This window comes from Melanerpes formicivorus, unplaced genomic scaffold (assembly GCF_026170545.1).
Source record: "Melanerpes formicivorus ecotype bairdi unplaced genomic scaffold, bMelFor1.0.p_v2 SCAF_27, whole genome shotgun sequence".
NCBI classification, from domain to species: Eukaryota; Metazoa; Chordata; class Aves; order Piciformes; family Picidae; genus Melanerpes; species Melanerpes formicivorus.
The window spans coordinates 10,641,243-10,658,102 of NW_027142379.1; the positions used below are offsets into that span (position 1 = coordinate 10,641,243).

General features: G+C 45.6%; 1 protein-coding gene across 1 annotated transcript in view; it reads right to left on the reverse strand.

The window, feature by feature from the left end:
• TTC29 (tetratricopeptide repeat domain 29) overlaps positions 1-16,860 on the reverse strand; it is a 168,619-nt gene that overhangs the window by 70,230 nt on the left and 81,529 nt on the right. The window contains exons 9-10 of the mRNA XM_068154101.1: positions 12,924-13,047; positions 9,907-10,138 (exon numbers count right to left, since the gene is read on the reverse strand). Of these exons, the coding sequence (XP_068010202.1) occupies positions 9,907-10,138; positions 12,924-13,047 (356 nt within the window). The remainder of the gene's footprint in view (positions 1-9,906; positions 10,139-12,923; positions 13,048-16,860) is intronic.

Sequence of the window (16,860 nt, forward strand, 5' to 3'; positions counted from 1 at the left end):
GGAGAGGTGGGCACAAGCCAACCTCAGGAGGTTCAACAAGACCAAGTGCAGGGTTCTGCAGCTGGGTGGAGGCAATCCCAGGCACAAATCCAGGCTGGGCAGTGACTGGCTGGAAAGCAGCCCTGAGGAGAGAGACTTGGGGGTGCTGGTGGACAAGAAGCTCAATAGGAGCTCTCAGTGTGCACTTGCAGCCCAGAAAGCCAATCAGATCCTGGGCTGCATCAAGAGGAGTGTGGCCAGCAGGTCAAGGGAGGTGATTCTCCCCCTCTACTCTGCTCTGGTGAGACCCCACCTGGAGTACTGCCTCCAGTTCTGGAGCCCCTATGACAAGAGGGATCTGGAAGTGCTGGAAGGTGTCCAGAGAAGGGCCACGAGGATGATCAGAGGGCTGGAGCACCTCTCCTGTGAGGACAGACTGAAGGAGTTGGGGCTGTTCAGTCTGGAGGAGGCTCCAAGGTGACTTCATTGTGGCCTTCCAGTACCTGAAGGGGGCTACAAGAAGGCTGGGGAAGGACTTTTGAGGATCTCAGGGAGTGATAGGACTAGGGGGAATGGAATGAAGCTGGAGGTGGGGAGATTCAGGCTGGAGGTGAGGAAGAAGTTCTTCCCCATGAGAGTGGTGAAGCCCTGGAATGGGTTGTCCAGGGAGGTGGTTGAGGCCCCATCCCTGGAGGTGTTTAAGCCCAGGCTGGATGAGGCTCTGGCCAGGCTGCTCTAGTGTGGGGTGTCCCTGCCCATAGCAGGGGGGTTGGAACTAGCTGATCCTTGTGGTCCCTTCCAACCCTGACTGATACTGTGACACTATACTACAATACTGTGTTTTTTGAAACAGATTGGCTGCTGGTTCTAAATGTTAATCATATAAATCTGGACTGTCCTCAGACAACAGAGTCTTAACAAACACAGCAATTTGTAACTTTAACATAAGAGGAACATCAAAGCATATGTCTAGGCAAGGAAAAGCATCTCAGAAACAAAACACAACCTCTCAAAGAGGCAGAAAAGAAAGCTGGCTTGGGAGACCAAGGAGGAAGGTGTTTGATACACTGGCTGCGACTCCAGAGATGACCTCAGGGTTCTGTTACAGAAAGTAAGCACTGAATACAGCTGCTTTGTCTTGGCTTTGATTTTCTGAATCCAGGGATTGTTGGGGAGCTTTTGGTAAGGAAGGGTTTGCTGCAGAAAACAGTTTTCATGTAGGTCTGGGGTCAATCTTTCTCAGTTGGCGCGTTTGCAAACAGCACCGATAAAAGGTTCTTTATGAAGTCTAAATGACAGCAACCTTCTCAATATCAAACAAAAACATGAAAGCCTGCTCTTTGGCTCTTTCTGTGGATCAATTTTACCTTTTGAGAACAAGAGTATAAAACCACCAGAGACATCTCTCTGCTCCTGTATGCAGCGAAGGGGCCTGTGATGGGCACATGTGGAGAAGCCCTTGGGCCACTTCAATGTATGCCAACTGGTTATTCCTCCTTTGACCCTGCAACCATCAGGGGACTGCCAGAGCACAGCAGCTGCCAGCTGTTCTGCTTTGTGACTCTTCTTTGTCAATGCATTTCTTATTCTCTGGACTGCAGGCAAACCTAAAGCTTCTTAGGTGTCCTCAAATCAAGGATTTCTCCGGAAGTGGAACAAGCTGCCCAGGGGGGTGGGGGAGTCTCCCTCTCTGGAGATATCCAAGACCTGTCTGGATGTGTTCCTGGGTGATCTGCTGTGGGTGAGCCTGCTCTGGCAGGGGATTTTTAGCTGGATGAGCTTTCCAGGTCCCTTCCAGCCCCTAATATGCTGTGATCCTGTGACCTAAGGTGGTTGGGCAAGTGCTTAAATTCCTTTTGCACTATTTAAGTGTCCTACAGAATCAGAGCAGGACTGAGCTTCTGACCTGGAGGGGCCTTGAAAAGCTGGACAGACTGGCAGAGTCCAACAAGATGACATTTAACAAATCCAAGTGCTGGGTGCTGCACTTTGGCCACAACAACCCCAGGCAGAGCTACAGGCTGGGGTCGGAGTGGCTGGAGAGCTGCCAAACAGAAAGGGACCTGGGGGTGCTGATTGACAGCTGCCTAAACATTATGGCCAAGATGGCCAATGGCATCCTAGCCTGCATCAAGAATAGTGTGGCCAGCAGGAGCAGGGAAGTCATTGTGCCCCTCTACACTGCACTGGTTAGGCCACACCTGGAGTCCTGTGTCCAGTTCTGGGCCCCTCAATTTAGGAAAGATGTTGAGATGCTGGAAGGAGTCCAGAGAAGGGCAACAAAGCTGGAGAGGGGTTTGGAGTACAGCCTTGTGAGGAGAGGCTGAGGGAGCTGGGGTTGCTTAGCCTGGAGAAGAGGAGACTCAGGGAAGACCTTATTGCTCTCTACAACTCCCTGAAGGGAGGTTGTAGCCAGGAATGGGGTTGGTCTTTTCTCCCAGGCAACCAGCACCAGAACAAGAGGACACAGACTCAAGCTGCACCAGGGGAAGTTTAGGCTCGAGGTGAGGAAAAGAGTTGTTAGCCATTGGAATGTGCTGCCCAGGGAGGTGGTGGAATCACCATCCCTGGAGGTGTTCAAGAGGGGATTGGACGTGGCATTTGGTGCCATGGTCTAGTCATGAGGTCTTGGGTGACAGGTTGGACTTGATGATCTTTGAGGTCTCCTCCAACCTTGGTGATTCTGTGATTCTGTGAATTCCACTGTTGGTAGAACTGACAGTGCAGTGCACAAAGCCATGCTAGTTCAGTGCATAAAGCTACACTAAAGGGTCTGACAATAGACTGCAGTTTGAACACCGCTTCCAACATTTTTTTTTCCACAAGAAAGAACAATTCACCTTATTTAGGGAAGCATTTTCTGCTGATCTAGAAAGCTTGCCTGAGAAAACACAGCTGGATGCCAACAATGTTTAGCACAGGATGTGTCTGAAGCAAATGCATGGTGAGATTTAGATGTTTCCACATAAAGTATCAGATGGAAGGGAAAAAAGAGATGTAGATGAGATCCACATTTTCCTCTGGTTAAGATGTTGTTTTATGAGTGTAGATGACAAGAACACTCCTAATCAAATTGGACAGGATGGTAGTGAACTTTTGGAAGTCATAACACCACTTAGACATACCAGGACTGCCAGCTTTGGGAAAACACCACAGAGAATCTTCTCCTAACACATGCTTGAATATTAGAACATTCCTACCAAACTTCCTCTCTAATTTGCTGCTGCTGATCCACGGACCTGGCCTAGGTTTGACCTTGCCTAGCAATATCCAACAATCTAAGGAATACTGTAGAAGAATTAACAGGGAAGAAAAAAAAGAAAGAAAACAAAACCCACCTGGATAGTGCATTTGCACAAAGCGCTTTTCCCTCCCTTTAAGGTTTGGAGATCAAAAAGCCTGCTGCCACTGATGACCATTTACTGGGCGAATACAAGGGGCATGCTTCTGATGCAGACTGGCTTTGATTTGCTAAAGTACTAGTCAAGCACTCTGGGTGCAGTGCCATGGCATAACAGTTTTATTTAGCATGCATTTGAGGTCACAGGCATAATTTATGAATGGAGGGAAGACAAGATTTGTAATGGTAGAAGTTTTCCTGGAACGAGTGTAGCTGGGAAAGAAGAGACAGTCAAAAAGCAGTTTATCACCTTCTGAAGCAGGCTGCTCTCCTGCTGGACACTGTTGCCAAAATGGCCCATAAATTACAGGGCTGTGGGAAGTCACAGTAGATAAATGCTAACAGAATTTGTTTAGTGTAATCTGTGATCTCATATCTCACTTCTGACTTTACCATTCTTTAGGGATAATCCTTTTACTGGTGAATGACAAAAGTCACGCGGGAGGTCGGCCTAAAAAGCACCTGGCAAGATCTCTGCTCCTCAGCACATGACCACTTTTGTGTTAGCCACAGCTACAGGAAAATGACTATAAAACACCTTGAAGAGCTTTAAACACCATTTAAGTTGATAGGATGACAATTTAGCTTTTCACACAACAAAAAGGACACGTGGACATTATGGGATGCACCGTTCCATACACCTATACGAGAGGAAGCGGGAGAAAGAATCCCAAGAGACTCTATGTTGCTGGAATGTGTCCAGAGAAGGGCCACGAGGATGATCAGAGGGCTGGAGCTCCTCTCCTATGAGGACAGACTGAGGGAGTTGGGGCTGTTCAGTCTGGAGAAGAGAAGGCACTGAGGAGACCTTCCTGGGGCCTTCCAGTACTTGAAGGGGGCTACAAGAAAGCTGGTGAGGGACTACTTAGGGTGTCAGGGAGGGATAGGACTAGGGGGAATGGAATAAAACTAGAAATGGGTAGATTCAGATTGGATGTTAGGAAGAAGTTGTTCCCCATGAGGGTGGTGAGAGACTGGCACAGGTTGCCCAGGGAGGTGGTGGAAGCCTCATCCCTGGAGGGTTTTGCAGCCAGTCTGGATGTGGCTGTGAGCAACCTGCTGTAGTGTGAGGTGTCCCTGCCCATGGCAGGGGGCTTGGAACTGGCTGATCCTTGAGGTCCCTTCCAGCCCTGACAATTCTATGATTCTATGTTTGGGAGGAAGAACAAAAGCTATTTGGGTTGTATTTTCCAGCCTATAGTTTTAACTGATGTATTTAGCATTGTCAAGCACGTTGAAGGCTGCTCAGGTGTGACATCCTAGGAGTGGTCCTGATCATGAGGAGTTGATAATATAAGATAATTCTACTGGTTGTAAGATTGGACGGTAATGGTAGGACAATGATTTATGCTGCACTTGGAGCTATTAGGGGGAAAACAGAAGTCAATAAAACAAACACAGAAAATGTATGGTAAAATGTGACAATTCTGCAGAGGTCTCTCAAGTCAAGAAATGCAAATCTAAAGTGTGGTCCAAAGCTCATAGCATTTCTCAAGAAAACAACTGAAAGCTTTTTAGTGTGTGGAAAACAATACACTGAATAGGATAGGATAGGATAGGATAGGATAGGATAGGATAGGATAGGATAGGATAGGATAGGATAGGATAGGATAGGATAGGATAGGATAGGATAGGATAGGATAGGATAGGACAGGATAGGATAGGATAGACCAGACTGGAAGATCATTGCATCCAGCCTATCACCCAACACCATCTAATCAACTCAACCATGGCACAAGCACCCCATCAAGTCTTCTCCTAAACACCTCCAGTGATGGTGATTCCACCACCGCCCTGGGAAGCACATTCCAATGGGCAATCACTCTCTCTATGAAGAATTACTGCCTAACCTCCAGTCTAAACTTCCCCTGGCACAGCTTGAGACTGTGTCCTCTTGTTCTGGTGCTGGTTGCCTGGGAGAAAAGACCAGCCCCCATCTGTCTACAGCCTCCCTTCATGTAGTTGCTATACATTCTAAGTAAACAATACATTGTAAGTCTCCTCTTAAGAAGTGGTTAGCTGATTTCAATCACCCAAGGTCTTTGGCTGAGGCACAGCCCAGCCAGATGCCATCAACTGGCCAGAGAGCTACGAGACTCACTGAAAACACAACTCCTGCTCAATATCTCATGGAATCAATATCCAAAATCTGATCTAAAAGGTTTTCTGCCCTCAGCACCTTTAATTCTTCCTCTCCCTTCTAGAGGGTGGCAAGTCAGGAGATTATCCACTGAAAGAGCTTTGAAATCTTTGCTCATCAGACAGGGTTAGCCATGCCTTGGGTTCCTTTTGAAGCTTTAGCATGGAGTTGTGAGCCTTTTGCCTACTGATTCTGCTGATAATTCTTTTTTGTTTTTCATGTGTTTGACTAAACATAAAAAGAAGATCAATACAAAAGCATTTGCTCTTGCAGTGGCATCTCACAACAGCATAAATAACTCCCCAGTAAATGCAGTCAGGTGACAGAGGCACAGGCAGCAGATAGAGACGCTCCCCTTTGCATTTATAAAGGCTGCTTTCTGACAAGCCCTTTTGTCCAGGAGAACTTTGGCCAAAACCTCCACTTGATTAATAAATGTTGAGGTAAACTGAGTAATTAATGGCTCTCCCTGCCTGGTTATTGAAATGATTGATCGAGAAAATAAGCCTTGGTTGAAAGACATAAGGTACATGGCAGTACTTTAATTTAAATGTCATTGCTCCTCTGCTAGCCTAAGTATTGCTTTTGCCTAAGAACACAGAAACTACTCTTATTTATTATTCTTTTTTGGGGGGGTCACAGAAAAATTATTCAGTCAGAGCAGTTAGAAATGAAAACTTATCACCTTCCTTCTTCCTTCCACTAAGGTCCCCTGTGGATTAAGACCTATCATTGTACCTTTGTCTTTATCCGGTTCTCCCTCCAAAAGGCTGAGAAAAATCTAGGAGATTATCAACGCTGAGCTGTTTGAAAGGGCTAGAAGTACTGCTCTATTATCCCAGCAGGAACTTCCAAAGTGATGAGTTCATCATAGGAGGCACAGGCACTCTCCTGGAAGGCAGGATAAAGGCTGTACCTGCAACTCAAAGCTGGTGAATCCTAGCGCTGAATTGGTGCCAGGTCATGTTTTGCCAGACAAAGATATTAAAAATGTAATGCCAGTACTAATGAGAGATTTGGCACAGGGAACGTGAGGAATGTTACAGATTGTGCTGACAGTGTGACACTATGTTTTCCTGGATGTAATCTGGGTATCATGAGAGTAAGCATGGAGCACTAATGAGAAGATTGATATTGAACTGGAAGAGCTGCTAAATATGCAGTAGCCACAGGGTTCCTGGAGTTAACTGGAACTAAAATGAAAACTGTAATACTGAAAGTAACAGAGGGTAAACTAGGCAGAAATACAGAAGGAAGTGAATCTCAGCAGGCAAAACTTGTTTCTGGTACCACGCTTGCCAGCACATCAAGGGCTTTTCTGATCACACTCTTTTTATCCCTGAAGTACTGTTAAAGAGGAGCACGAAGCCTGAGCTTAAAGGGGCACATAGCATTTCAGGATACAAATGAGTTTCACAACTGCTTCCAGAAAGTGATGTATAAAAGTTGAAAACCTCTTTAGGTGCAAGAAGGGAAACAGATGTTCACAGGCTCACAGGATGTTATGGGTTGGAAGGGACCTCCAGAGATTATCGAGTCCAACCCCCTGCCAGAGCAGGACCATAGAATCCAGCACAGGTCACACAGGAATGCATCGAGATGGGATCTTGAAAGTCTCCAGAGAAGGAGACTCCACAACCTCTCTGGGCAGACTGTCTCAGTGGTCTGTGACCCTCACAGTGAAGAAGTTCCTCCTCATGTTGAGGTGGAACCTCCTGTGCTGTAGTTTATTTCCATTACCCCTTGTCCTATGCCAGAGTACAACTGAGCAGAGCCTATCCCCTCCCTCTTGACCCCCAGCCCTCAGAGATTTATAAACATTCATTAAATCCCCTCTCCATCTTCTCCAGACTAAAAAGATCCAGGTGAAGATACAAAGATCATCCTATCTCTTTGAGGTTCCCCCTTTTTAGTGACTGTTACTGATTTATGTTGGCCTCCTCTTTATATGCTACAGCTAAAGATCCTCACAGGAGATGCATATAAAAATCAATTGACATTGGAGGTTTGGACAATTTCTGTTGGAATTCCTGGCACCTGCACCGTAGGTCTAGCAACTTACTGTCCCTTGCAGGAGACAATGTACCCAGTTAACTCTGTGAGCCACCAAAACCTGGCAGTGTGCTAGATATTCACTTTGTGGAGGCAAAATTCATAAACATATGGAGTCACTGACAAAGAAAAGTGTTGTCACTGAGAAAGAACCACCCTGTTCCCATTGCTGCAACTCTAACCAGAGTGCTACCTCCTTTGTTATCTCTTCAGTATGCCAACACATGTGCTTCCATAATTCTCAGCTGCTTCTAGTGTTGCCTCTGGTATCCTGGCTCATGTTAAGCCACTAACAATCTTCAATTGCCAGGGTATTAACCACTTATTTTTTACATATAAAACTCACAATTGAAATTCTACTTAATTGTTCCAATTCTATGAAAGGGAAAAAAAAACAACCAACCCACAAAAAAAAAACACCCAGCAGACAAGAAGCTCTTTGTCCTTGAAGAGGGGATTGGACGTGGCACTTGGTGTCATGGTCTAGGCATGAGGTCTGTGGTGACAGGTTGGACTCGGTGATCTTTGAGGTCTCTTCCAACCTTGGTGATACTGTGATACTGTGAAAGTGTAAGTGAGAGAATTTGGACAGAATAGCTCTGAGTTTGCCCCAGGTATCATTTATTTCCACTGTACTCCAGATTCACACTCTCCAAAGGAATGCAGAGAGGAAAGTTCAAAGACGGAGAGGAGTTATTCCTTTGTCTTCCTCAATATAACACAGTTTAATGCTACCAACAGTTGGAGGTAATGCATAATTCAGTTTGTCCTGTATTAGTATATAGCATGGGGGGAAAAGAAAGGAAAGAGAATTTAATCCATAATGAAAGAAGGCTCCTCCATACAAAGTCCTTCTCTACTCTTTCTGGAGGTGTTTAGGAAGAGACTGGATGGGGTGCTTGGTGCTATGGTTTAGTAGATTAGATGGTGTTGGGTGAAAGGTTGGATGCAATGATCTCAATGGCCTCTTCCAACCTGGTTAATTCTATTCTATTCTATTCTATTCTATTCTATTCTATTCTATTCTATTCTATTCTATTCTATTCTATTCTATTCTATTCTATTCTATTCTATTCTATTCTATTCCATTCTATTCCATTCCATTCCATTCCATTCCATTCCATTCCATTCCATTCCACCCTACTCTACCCTTTACCTGAGACAAGGAAACACAGTGAAGAAATCATAGAGCTGTAGCTGTTTGTTTTCTTCCCTTTTCTTTCCCTTCCCCTCCAATGTCAGATACAAAGATGCCAAAAATAAACCAGTCTGTTCTTCTGAATTCAGCACTGTGTCCACTATGTCAAGCAGAAATGACTCTTTGCTTTTAGTAACAGGGAGCTTATTTTTGGAGTGCACTTGAAAAACTGACTGCAATTGAAGATTAATATTATTACCTTTCTTTGAAGACTAAAACAATGATATTTGACTAAATCAAGACATTGCTGTTTGCTCATATGTGGTGGGTTGAAATTTCACCTCCCCCCCAATTAACTTTGCCAGTCCAGCCCAGCTGGAAGCAAATGAAAACTGTATTGGCAGGCAAAACTACAATCTACAATGGAATGCAATGCATGTGTACAAAATATATACTATTTACATATCATAGAATTGATAGGGTTGGAAGGGACCTCAAGGATCATCTAGTTCCAAGCCCCCTGCCATGGGCAGGGACACCTCACACTACAGCAGGTTGCTCACAGTCACATCCAGCCTGGCCGTAAAAACCTCCAGGGATGGGGCTTCCACCACCTCCCTGGGCAACCTGTGCCACCACCCTCATGGTGAAAAACTTCTTCCTAATGTTTACAATTAACAAACAGCAGAGGAATGTTAACACCAAAACAGTGCAGCCACAGTCAAGCAGAAGCAAGTTGGGTTCTCTCCAGAGCAAAGAAGCGAGAAGAGAAGAAGAAATTGATTTGGTGCAATCAACCTTATGGTAGATATCTCTCCAATGGGGATTGTTCAGAAGTATCTTTGTATTCCTATTTTGCACCCAATAGAGATTTGTTTGCATTTTACTTCTTTTGTGTTCAAGAACTGTGAAAAGAAATTTAAAGGCATTGCCTAAAACGACCACAACCATAACTGAGACCTGCTGGGAAACAGCACTGAAAAAAATGATGCAAGTTACTATCCCTGGCTTTCACCTGTTTCTTTCTGCTGTGTTGCAGTTAAACCCCTTTAATCCAGCCTCTGAAATAAGCACACAAAGGAGTGAACCCAACCCAAGGATGAGACCCAGGAAATAATGCAGTAAAACTCGACAAGGAAAACGACTTAACCACAGAGGACAACGCAGCTCTAATGTGTTTCATAACCAACGTCTTACCGACTGTGAGAGGGTCAGTGCACATGTCACTTCTGTTCTCCTTCCATGCCAGCAGGTACCTGAGGCTGAGGGGATCTTCTGCTTCTATATGGCTGTTAAATGCCACTCTTAGCTCGTGAGCCTTTGCAATGCCACAGTAAGCCTTCACTTCATCCATTAAGGGCAAATCGTCTAAAGTTTTGGCTGCCTCGCGAGCCTGTTCGAAACACTTGGAAGCTTCCTTGCCTTTCCCCTGGCAAAGAAAAGAAAGAGCAGAAAAGGATTGGAACAGCTACTTGTAGTCACCTGTAGTTTACCTTGACATTACAGCCTGCCCCTCTGGTATCTGAGAGGTGTGGCTGAGAGGCCAGCCCACAGAATGACTCGTGGCATAGTGTTAAGCAAATTGCCTTCCCTTGCTGTTTCCTAGCCTCTAAAATCCCTGCTTACACCTTCCTCAGGAACTGAATTGCTTTTTGGGTTGTCTTTGTCGATTTTGAAGATACAAATCTGGGAGTGCTGATGGATAGCAAGTTCTACATGGGAAAGCAATGTGCCCTGGTGGCCAAGAAGGCAAATGGGATCCTGGGGTGCATTGAGAGGAGTGCATCCAGCAGATCCAGGGAGGTTCATCGCCCCCTCTACTCTGCCCTGGTGAGGCCCCACGTGGGATATTGCAATCAGTTTTGGGCTCCCAAGTCCAAGAGGAACAGGAATCTACTTGAGAAAGTCCAATGGAGAGCTACAAGGATGATGAAGGGACTGGAGCACTACCCTGTGAGGAAAGGCTGAGAGCCCTGGGGCTGGTTAGCCTGGAGAAGAGAAGATGGAGAGGGGATTTAATAAATGTCTATAAATATCTGAAGGCTGGGGGTCAAGAGGGAGGGGACAGGCTCTGCTCAGTTGCACCCTGGGATAGGACAAGGGGTAATGATATAAACTCCAGCATAAGAGGTTCCACCTCAACATGAGAAGGAACTTCTTCCCTGTGAGGTTCACAGAGCACTGGAACAGGCTGCCCAGAGAGGTTGTGGAGTCTCCTTCTCTGGAGACTTTCAAGATCCCATCTGGATGCATTCCTGTGTGACCTGTGCTGGATTCTATGGTCCTGCTTTGGCAGGAGGTTGGACTTGATGATCTCTGGAGGTCCCTTCCAACCCATAACATTCTGTGATCCTTTGATGCTGAATATTAATGCCAGTTCCAGCTAATACAGGTAGAAATTATTGCCATTGTTTCACTAAATTGAACACCTCTGTGGGAAGAAAGGTCCTAATTTAGTATGGTGAGTGTAGAGCATTAAAGACAGACAGTGATGGTGATGGAACAGTGAGGTGACAGATCTGTAAAGAGACAGCAACAACACGGACAGATCAAAGGGAATTTGGTCAAAGTGACTTTGGGAAGAACAGTAAAAGTTATGCCCCTGGTTTACTAAAGGTCCCTAAGGATAGATCTGGATATAAATAGAGATATCTTTAATTTGATGACAAGGACAGGGAAGTACAGGGTTGAATAAAAGCCCCTTAATGATGACTTAACTTAGAGAACACCAGCGATGACAGCTGACACTGTGCAGGCAGCGATCCAAGAGAGGAAATGGTAATTTAGACTCAGTTTTGGTAAACTTTGCTGATCTTGCAGAAAAATGTTACAGAAAATAGGGCATTGTAAACCTCTAAGAGATTTTTTTTCTGGGGGGGAGGAGGATGTTTAAATTACATGTTTGATGTAATAAGATTAAGCCACTACATTTTTTTCTCTTCTACACCACTACCCCAGTTCAAGGCAGTGGATTTTGAACTTGAGAGCTTAGAGAATTTGACCAAAAAGAGGTTAATTCCTGAAATATCAGTTCTCATAGACTTGATTGTTAGCAATGGTGGCAGAAGCAGTTAATTATTCTTCAAGCTTGGACTAGAAGAATTAAGCACAGTATCATATCATCACAGAATGTTAGGGGCTGGAAGGGACCTGGAAAGCTCAGCCAGTCCAACCCCCCTGCCAGAGCAGAATCACCTAGAGCAAGTCACACAGGAACACATCCAAGTGGGTTTTGAATATCTCCACAGAAGGAGACTCCATAACCCCCCTGGGCAGCCTGCCCCATGAAGATAGGCTTAAAGAACTGGAGCTGTTCAGCCTGGAGAAGAGAGGGCTCTGGGCAGACCTTATAGTAACATCTCATTGTCTGAAGAGGACCTACAGAAAGGTCGGGGAAGGACTGTTTAGAAGGGCTTGTAGTGATAGGATGAAGGGCAATGGTGTGAAGCTGGAGCAGAGTAAATTTAGGTTGGGCATAAGGAAGAAGTTCTTTACAGTGAGGGTGGTGAAATATTGGAACAGGTTGCCCAGTGAGGTGGTTGAGGCACTCTCCCTGGAGACATTCAAGATCAGAGTTGATGTGTTCCTGGGCAGCATGCTCTAGTTGGTGTCCCTGCTGACTGCAGGGGACAAAATGACTTTTGAGGGTCCATTCCAACTCAATGCTGTCTGTGATTCTGTGGATGGAGCCATACAGAAGAGAAGCCCTTTCACTACCAACACAGACCTTTGCCAAGCTAGTTGCTGCTAGCCCCTGTTTCATAGATGTGGCTGAGAGAATGTACAGAAGAAATCAAGCTAAGATTAAAACCTGTTAATTAGTGTGAAATATAGCATACACACATCTAAAAAAGGCAAAAAATCAACTTATTGTACAACAAAATGTCCTTTGAGTTAACTGATGACTTCATACACAGCTCCAGTGATGATCTGGCTGCAGATTTTCCATGGCTGCAAGTTTGCCATAATCTGAATTTGGAGTTCTTATTCACTCACCCATTCTAGAACCAAACCAGAGGAGTTAAACATGGTGTGAAATTGTCACCTTGCTCAAAAACTGAAGGCACATTTAGTCACCAGTACCTCCTAGCTGGATAACTCTTGTAAGACACAATACCTAGATCAAGTCCCCCTAGGTTGTCTCATATGCAGCCCCAACTTTCTGCCATGAACTAATCCCAATTGTTTGAGTCATTACTACAAGTAGTACTTACACTTTCATTGTAAACATTGCCAAGTAACACACATGCATCCACCAGGCTTTGGTTTAGATGGGAATCCTCAGCATACCTCATAAACTCCTCCAAGTACTTCACAGTTTCAGTCTCTTTTCCCTGGCTGAAGCAAAGGACAGGGACCAAATTAAACATTCCCTCCAAGGGCTTCTCTAAATGCCTAAGATCTATCCCCCTGTTCTGAGCTAACTTTACTTTGTGATGACTCATCCATGACTGGACTTTATTTCCAAGACATTTGTCTAGGCACCAGCTGTGTTGAGAGCCATGAGACTCTCTAGACTACACAGAACCTCCGGGGTCAGAATGGGATCCTTTGAGTGAAAGAAAATGAAACTCTTCAGAATATTGTGTCACATTTTAAAGCCAAGAATGAAACTGCAGGTGGAGATTTTACAGGGCCTTTGGATTTTCCATTGCTGCAATATTTTTTTTCTACTGAGCAGCTGATAACTCTTTCAATGCAGCTGGATCTCACAGAATCACAGAATCAACAAGGTTGGAAGAGACCTCAAAGATCATCAAGTCCAACCTGTCACCACAAACCTCATGACTAAACCATGGCACCAAGTGCCACGTCCAGTCCCCTCTTGAACACCTCCAGGGATGGCGACTCCACCACCTCCCTGGGCAGCACATTCCAATGGCTAACAACTCTCTCTGGGAAGAACCTTCTCCTCATCTCCAGCCCAAACCTCCCCTGGTGCAGCTTGAGACTGTGTCCTCTTGTTCTGGTTGCCTGAGAGAAGAGACCAACCCCATCTGGCTACAACCTCCCTTCAGATAGTTGTAGACAGCAATAAGGTCTTCCCTGAGCCTCCTCTTCTCCAGGCTAGGCAATCCCAGCTCCCTCAGCCTCTCCTCACAGGGCTGTGCTCCAGACCCCTCCCCAGTTTTGTTGCCTTTCTCTGGACACGTTCCAGCATCTCAGCATCTTTCCTAACCTGAGGAGCCCAGAGCTGGACACAGGACTCAAGGTGTGACCTAACCAGTGCAGAATACAGGGGCGCAATGACTTCCCTGCTCCTGCTGGCCACACCATTCTTGATGCAGTCCAGGATGCCATTGGCCTTCCTGGCCACCTGGGCACACTGCTGGCTCATGTTTAGGTGGCTGTCAATCATCACCCCCAGGTCCCTTTCTGTTTGGCAGCTCTCCAGCCACTCCGACCCCAGCCTGTAGCACTGACAAAGTGCCAAAGTTGTGGCCAAAGTGCAGCACCTGGCACTTGGATTTGTTAAATGTCATCTTGTTGGACTCTGCCAGTCTGTCCAGCCTGTCAAGGTCCCTCTGCAGAGCCCTTCCACCCTCTAACTGATCAACATTTGCTCCCAACTTGGTGTCATCTGCAAATGTACTGCTGACTGACTCAATCCCCTCATCCAGATCATCAATGAAGATATTAAAGAGGATGGGGCCCAGAACTGGTTCCTGGGGGACACCACTAGTGCCTGGCCACCAGCTGGCTGTGACACCGTTCACCACTACTCTCTGGACTCAGGCTCCTGAAAGAATACAGTGTGAAAGAATACAGACCTCCTGAAAGAATACAGGCAGGAGATAAGAAGGCTAATTTTTTCAGTGACACTTTTTCTTCTGTGCCTCTGTCTTTCAGAGCTGCCATTCCTTGCTCTAGAGCCCTGATGGTGCAGCAGCAGCTCTGTAAAATGGTGCTGGGGATGACAGCCTTGCTGTGAGCACAGCCCTGCACTTCGGCTGGGTGCATCAAAGGTTGCTCGAGTCACCCAGGCAAACCTATAAACTGTGGATTGCAGGTGTCACCCCCAAATCCCAGCAGATCAGAGCAACCTGAGGTCACAGCTGAGTCTGAGCTGAAAATTGGTTAATGTTCCTTGACAATAACATTTGCAGATTTCTCTCTCTTATTTTTTTTCCCCCTTTAATAAAGCCAGTCAGATTAACAATATAAGATCCCTGCACTATGATTACAAGATAGAAGACAGACATCTGGGTTTGCTTGTGAGTGAGGCATTGAGCTCTTTTTCCCTTTAAGGCTGAAGTGCTACTGCAGCTGACCTCAATATCAGCCATGAACTTGAGTCACTAACGTAGGAATGTAGCACGCTAAATGTCAAGCCACCAAGCAAGAGAGAAAATTCACTCTTAATTAAGAAGCTCAACAGAAATAGAAGTTCCTTTGAGTGCTCAGAAAAAACCGTGATTCATTTTCTCATCATTTAGAAACACTTCCAAGTTACATTCAAGTTAGATTCTCTGACACTGCTCTGGCAGGGGGTTGGACTTGGTCCATGCCCAGTTCTGGAGCCCCTAGTACAGGAAGGATCTGGAGGTGCTGGAAGGTGTCCAGAGAAGGGCCATGAGGATGAGCAGAGGACTGGAGCTGCCCTGCTATGAGGACAGACTGAGAGTTGGGGCTGTTCAGCCTGGAGAAGAGAAGGCTCAAAGGAGACCTTCTTGTGGCCTTGCAGTATCTGAAGGGGGCTACAAGAAAGCTGGGGAGGGACTTTTTAGGGAGTCAGGGAGTGACAGCACTTGTGGGAGGGGAATAGAAAAAAACTAACTTGCATGTTAGGAAGAAATTCTTCCCCATGAGGGTGGTGAGAGCCTTGCCCAGGTTGCCCAGGGAAGTGGTGAAAGCCTCATCCCTGGAGGTTTCTGCAGCCAGGCTGGATGTGGCTGTGAGCAACCTGCTGTAGTGTGAGGTGTCCCTGCCCATGGCAAGGAGGTTGGAGCTGGTTGATCCTTGAGGTCCCTTCCAACCCCACCAATTCTATGATCTCCTGAGGTCCCTTCCAACCCCTATCATTCTGTGACCCTGTGATTCCTGCAGCAAGTGACTGAGTGGAAGTTATTTACATTATGACTTTGATGATAAACTGTATTAGGGATGTGTGCTTCCAAAATGTGGCAGAAGTCTGCAACTCCCTGTTATTGCTACCAGAGTGATTCTAAGTGGGTAGAGCCTGCAACAGGAAGAGGAAACACAGCAAAGCACAGCTGCAAATCTGATTATTTACTCATGGATATATACAATAAAATGCATTTTTTGGTGGTGTTTAGATATCTCTAATTCAGAACACATCTAACAAGGACATTGAAGGACAGGCAAGTATTTAGCATAGAATAATAGAATAATAAACCAGGTTGGAAGAGACCTTCAAGATCATCGTGTCAAACCCATCAACCAATCCAACACCACCTAAACAACTAACCCATGGCACCAAGCACCCTATCAAGTCTTCTTCTGAACACCTCCCATGATGGTGACTCCACCACCTCCCCGGGCAGCCCATTCCAATGGGCAATCACTCTCTCTGTATAGAACTTCTCCCTAACATCCAACCTAAACCTCCCCTGGCACAGCTTGAGACTGTGTCCTCTTGTTCTGGTACTGGCTGCCTGGGAGAAGAGACCAACATCTGCCTGTCTACAACCTCCCTTAATGTAGTTGTAGAGAGCAATAAGGTCACCCCTGAGTCTCACTGTACTGCACTATTGCAGTGATTATTCTGGCCGTGGCTGAGATGAGTTAGGCTGCTACCAAAGGAGGCTAAACCACTGCAAACTGACATGCCTGAAACCTTCAGCTGAATGCTGCTGTGAGGCTTAGCTGTCAATAAGCAGAGCTGCCTTTACTAAAGTTTCCTAATCTAAGCATCTTTATGCCAGGAGAATATTGGATCTACTGCACTGGAAACGTTTCCCAAATGTCTGAAGGCTTCTAAATTGTAGAATTAGAAGCATTTTATTTATATATGTATTTATTTATGTAGTTATTAGTTAATTAATTAATTAACCCTATGTTTTGGGTTGGTTTGGCTTTTTTTTCCCCCCCACCCTAAGAAGAGTAAACCAAATGTTTCCCCACAGAAAGGCAGCATATGATTCCTAGAAGTTAAAGGACAAGGTTAAAGTGTTAGACAAATATTAATCC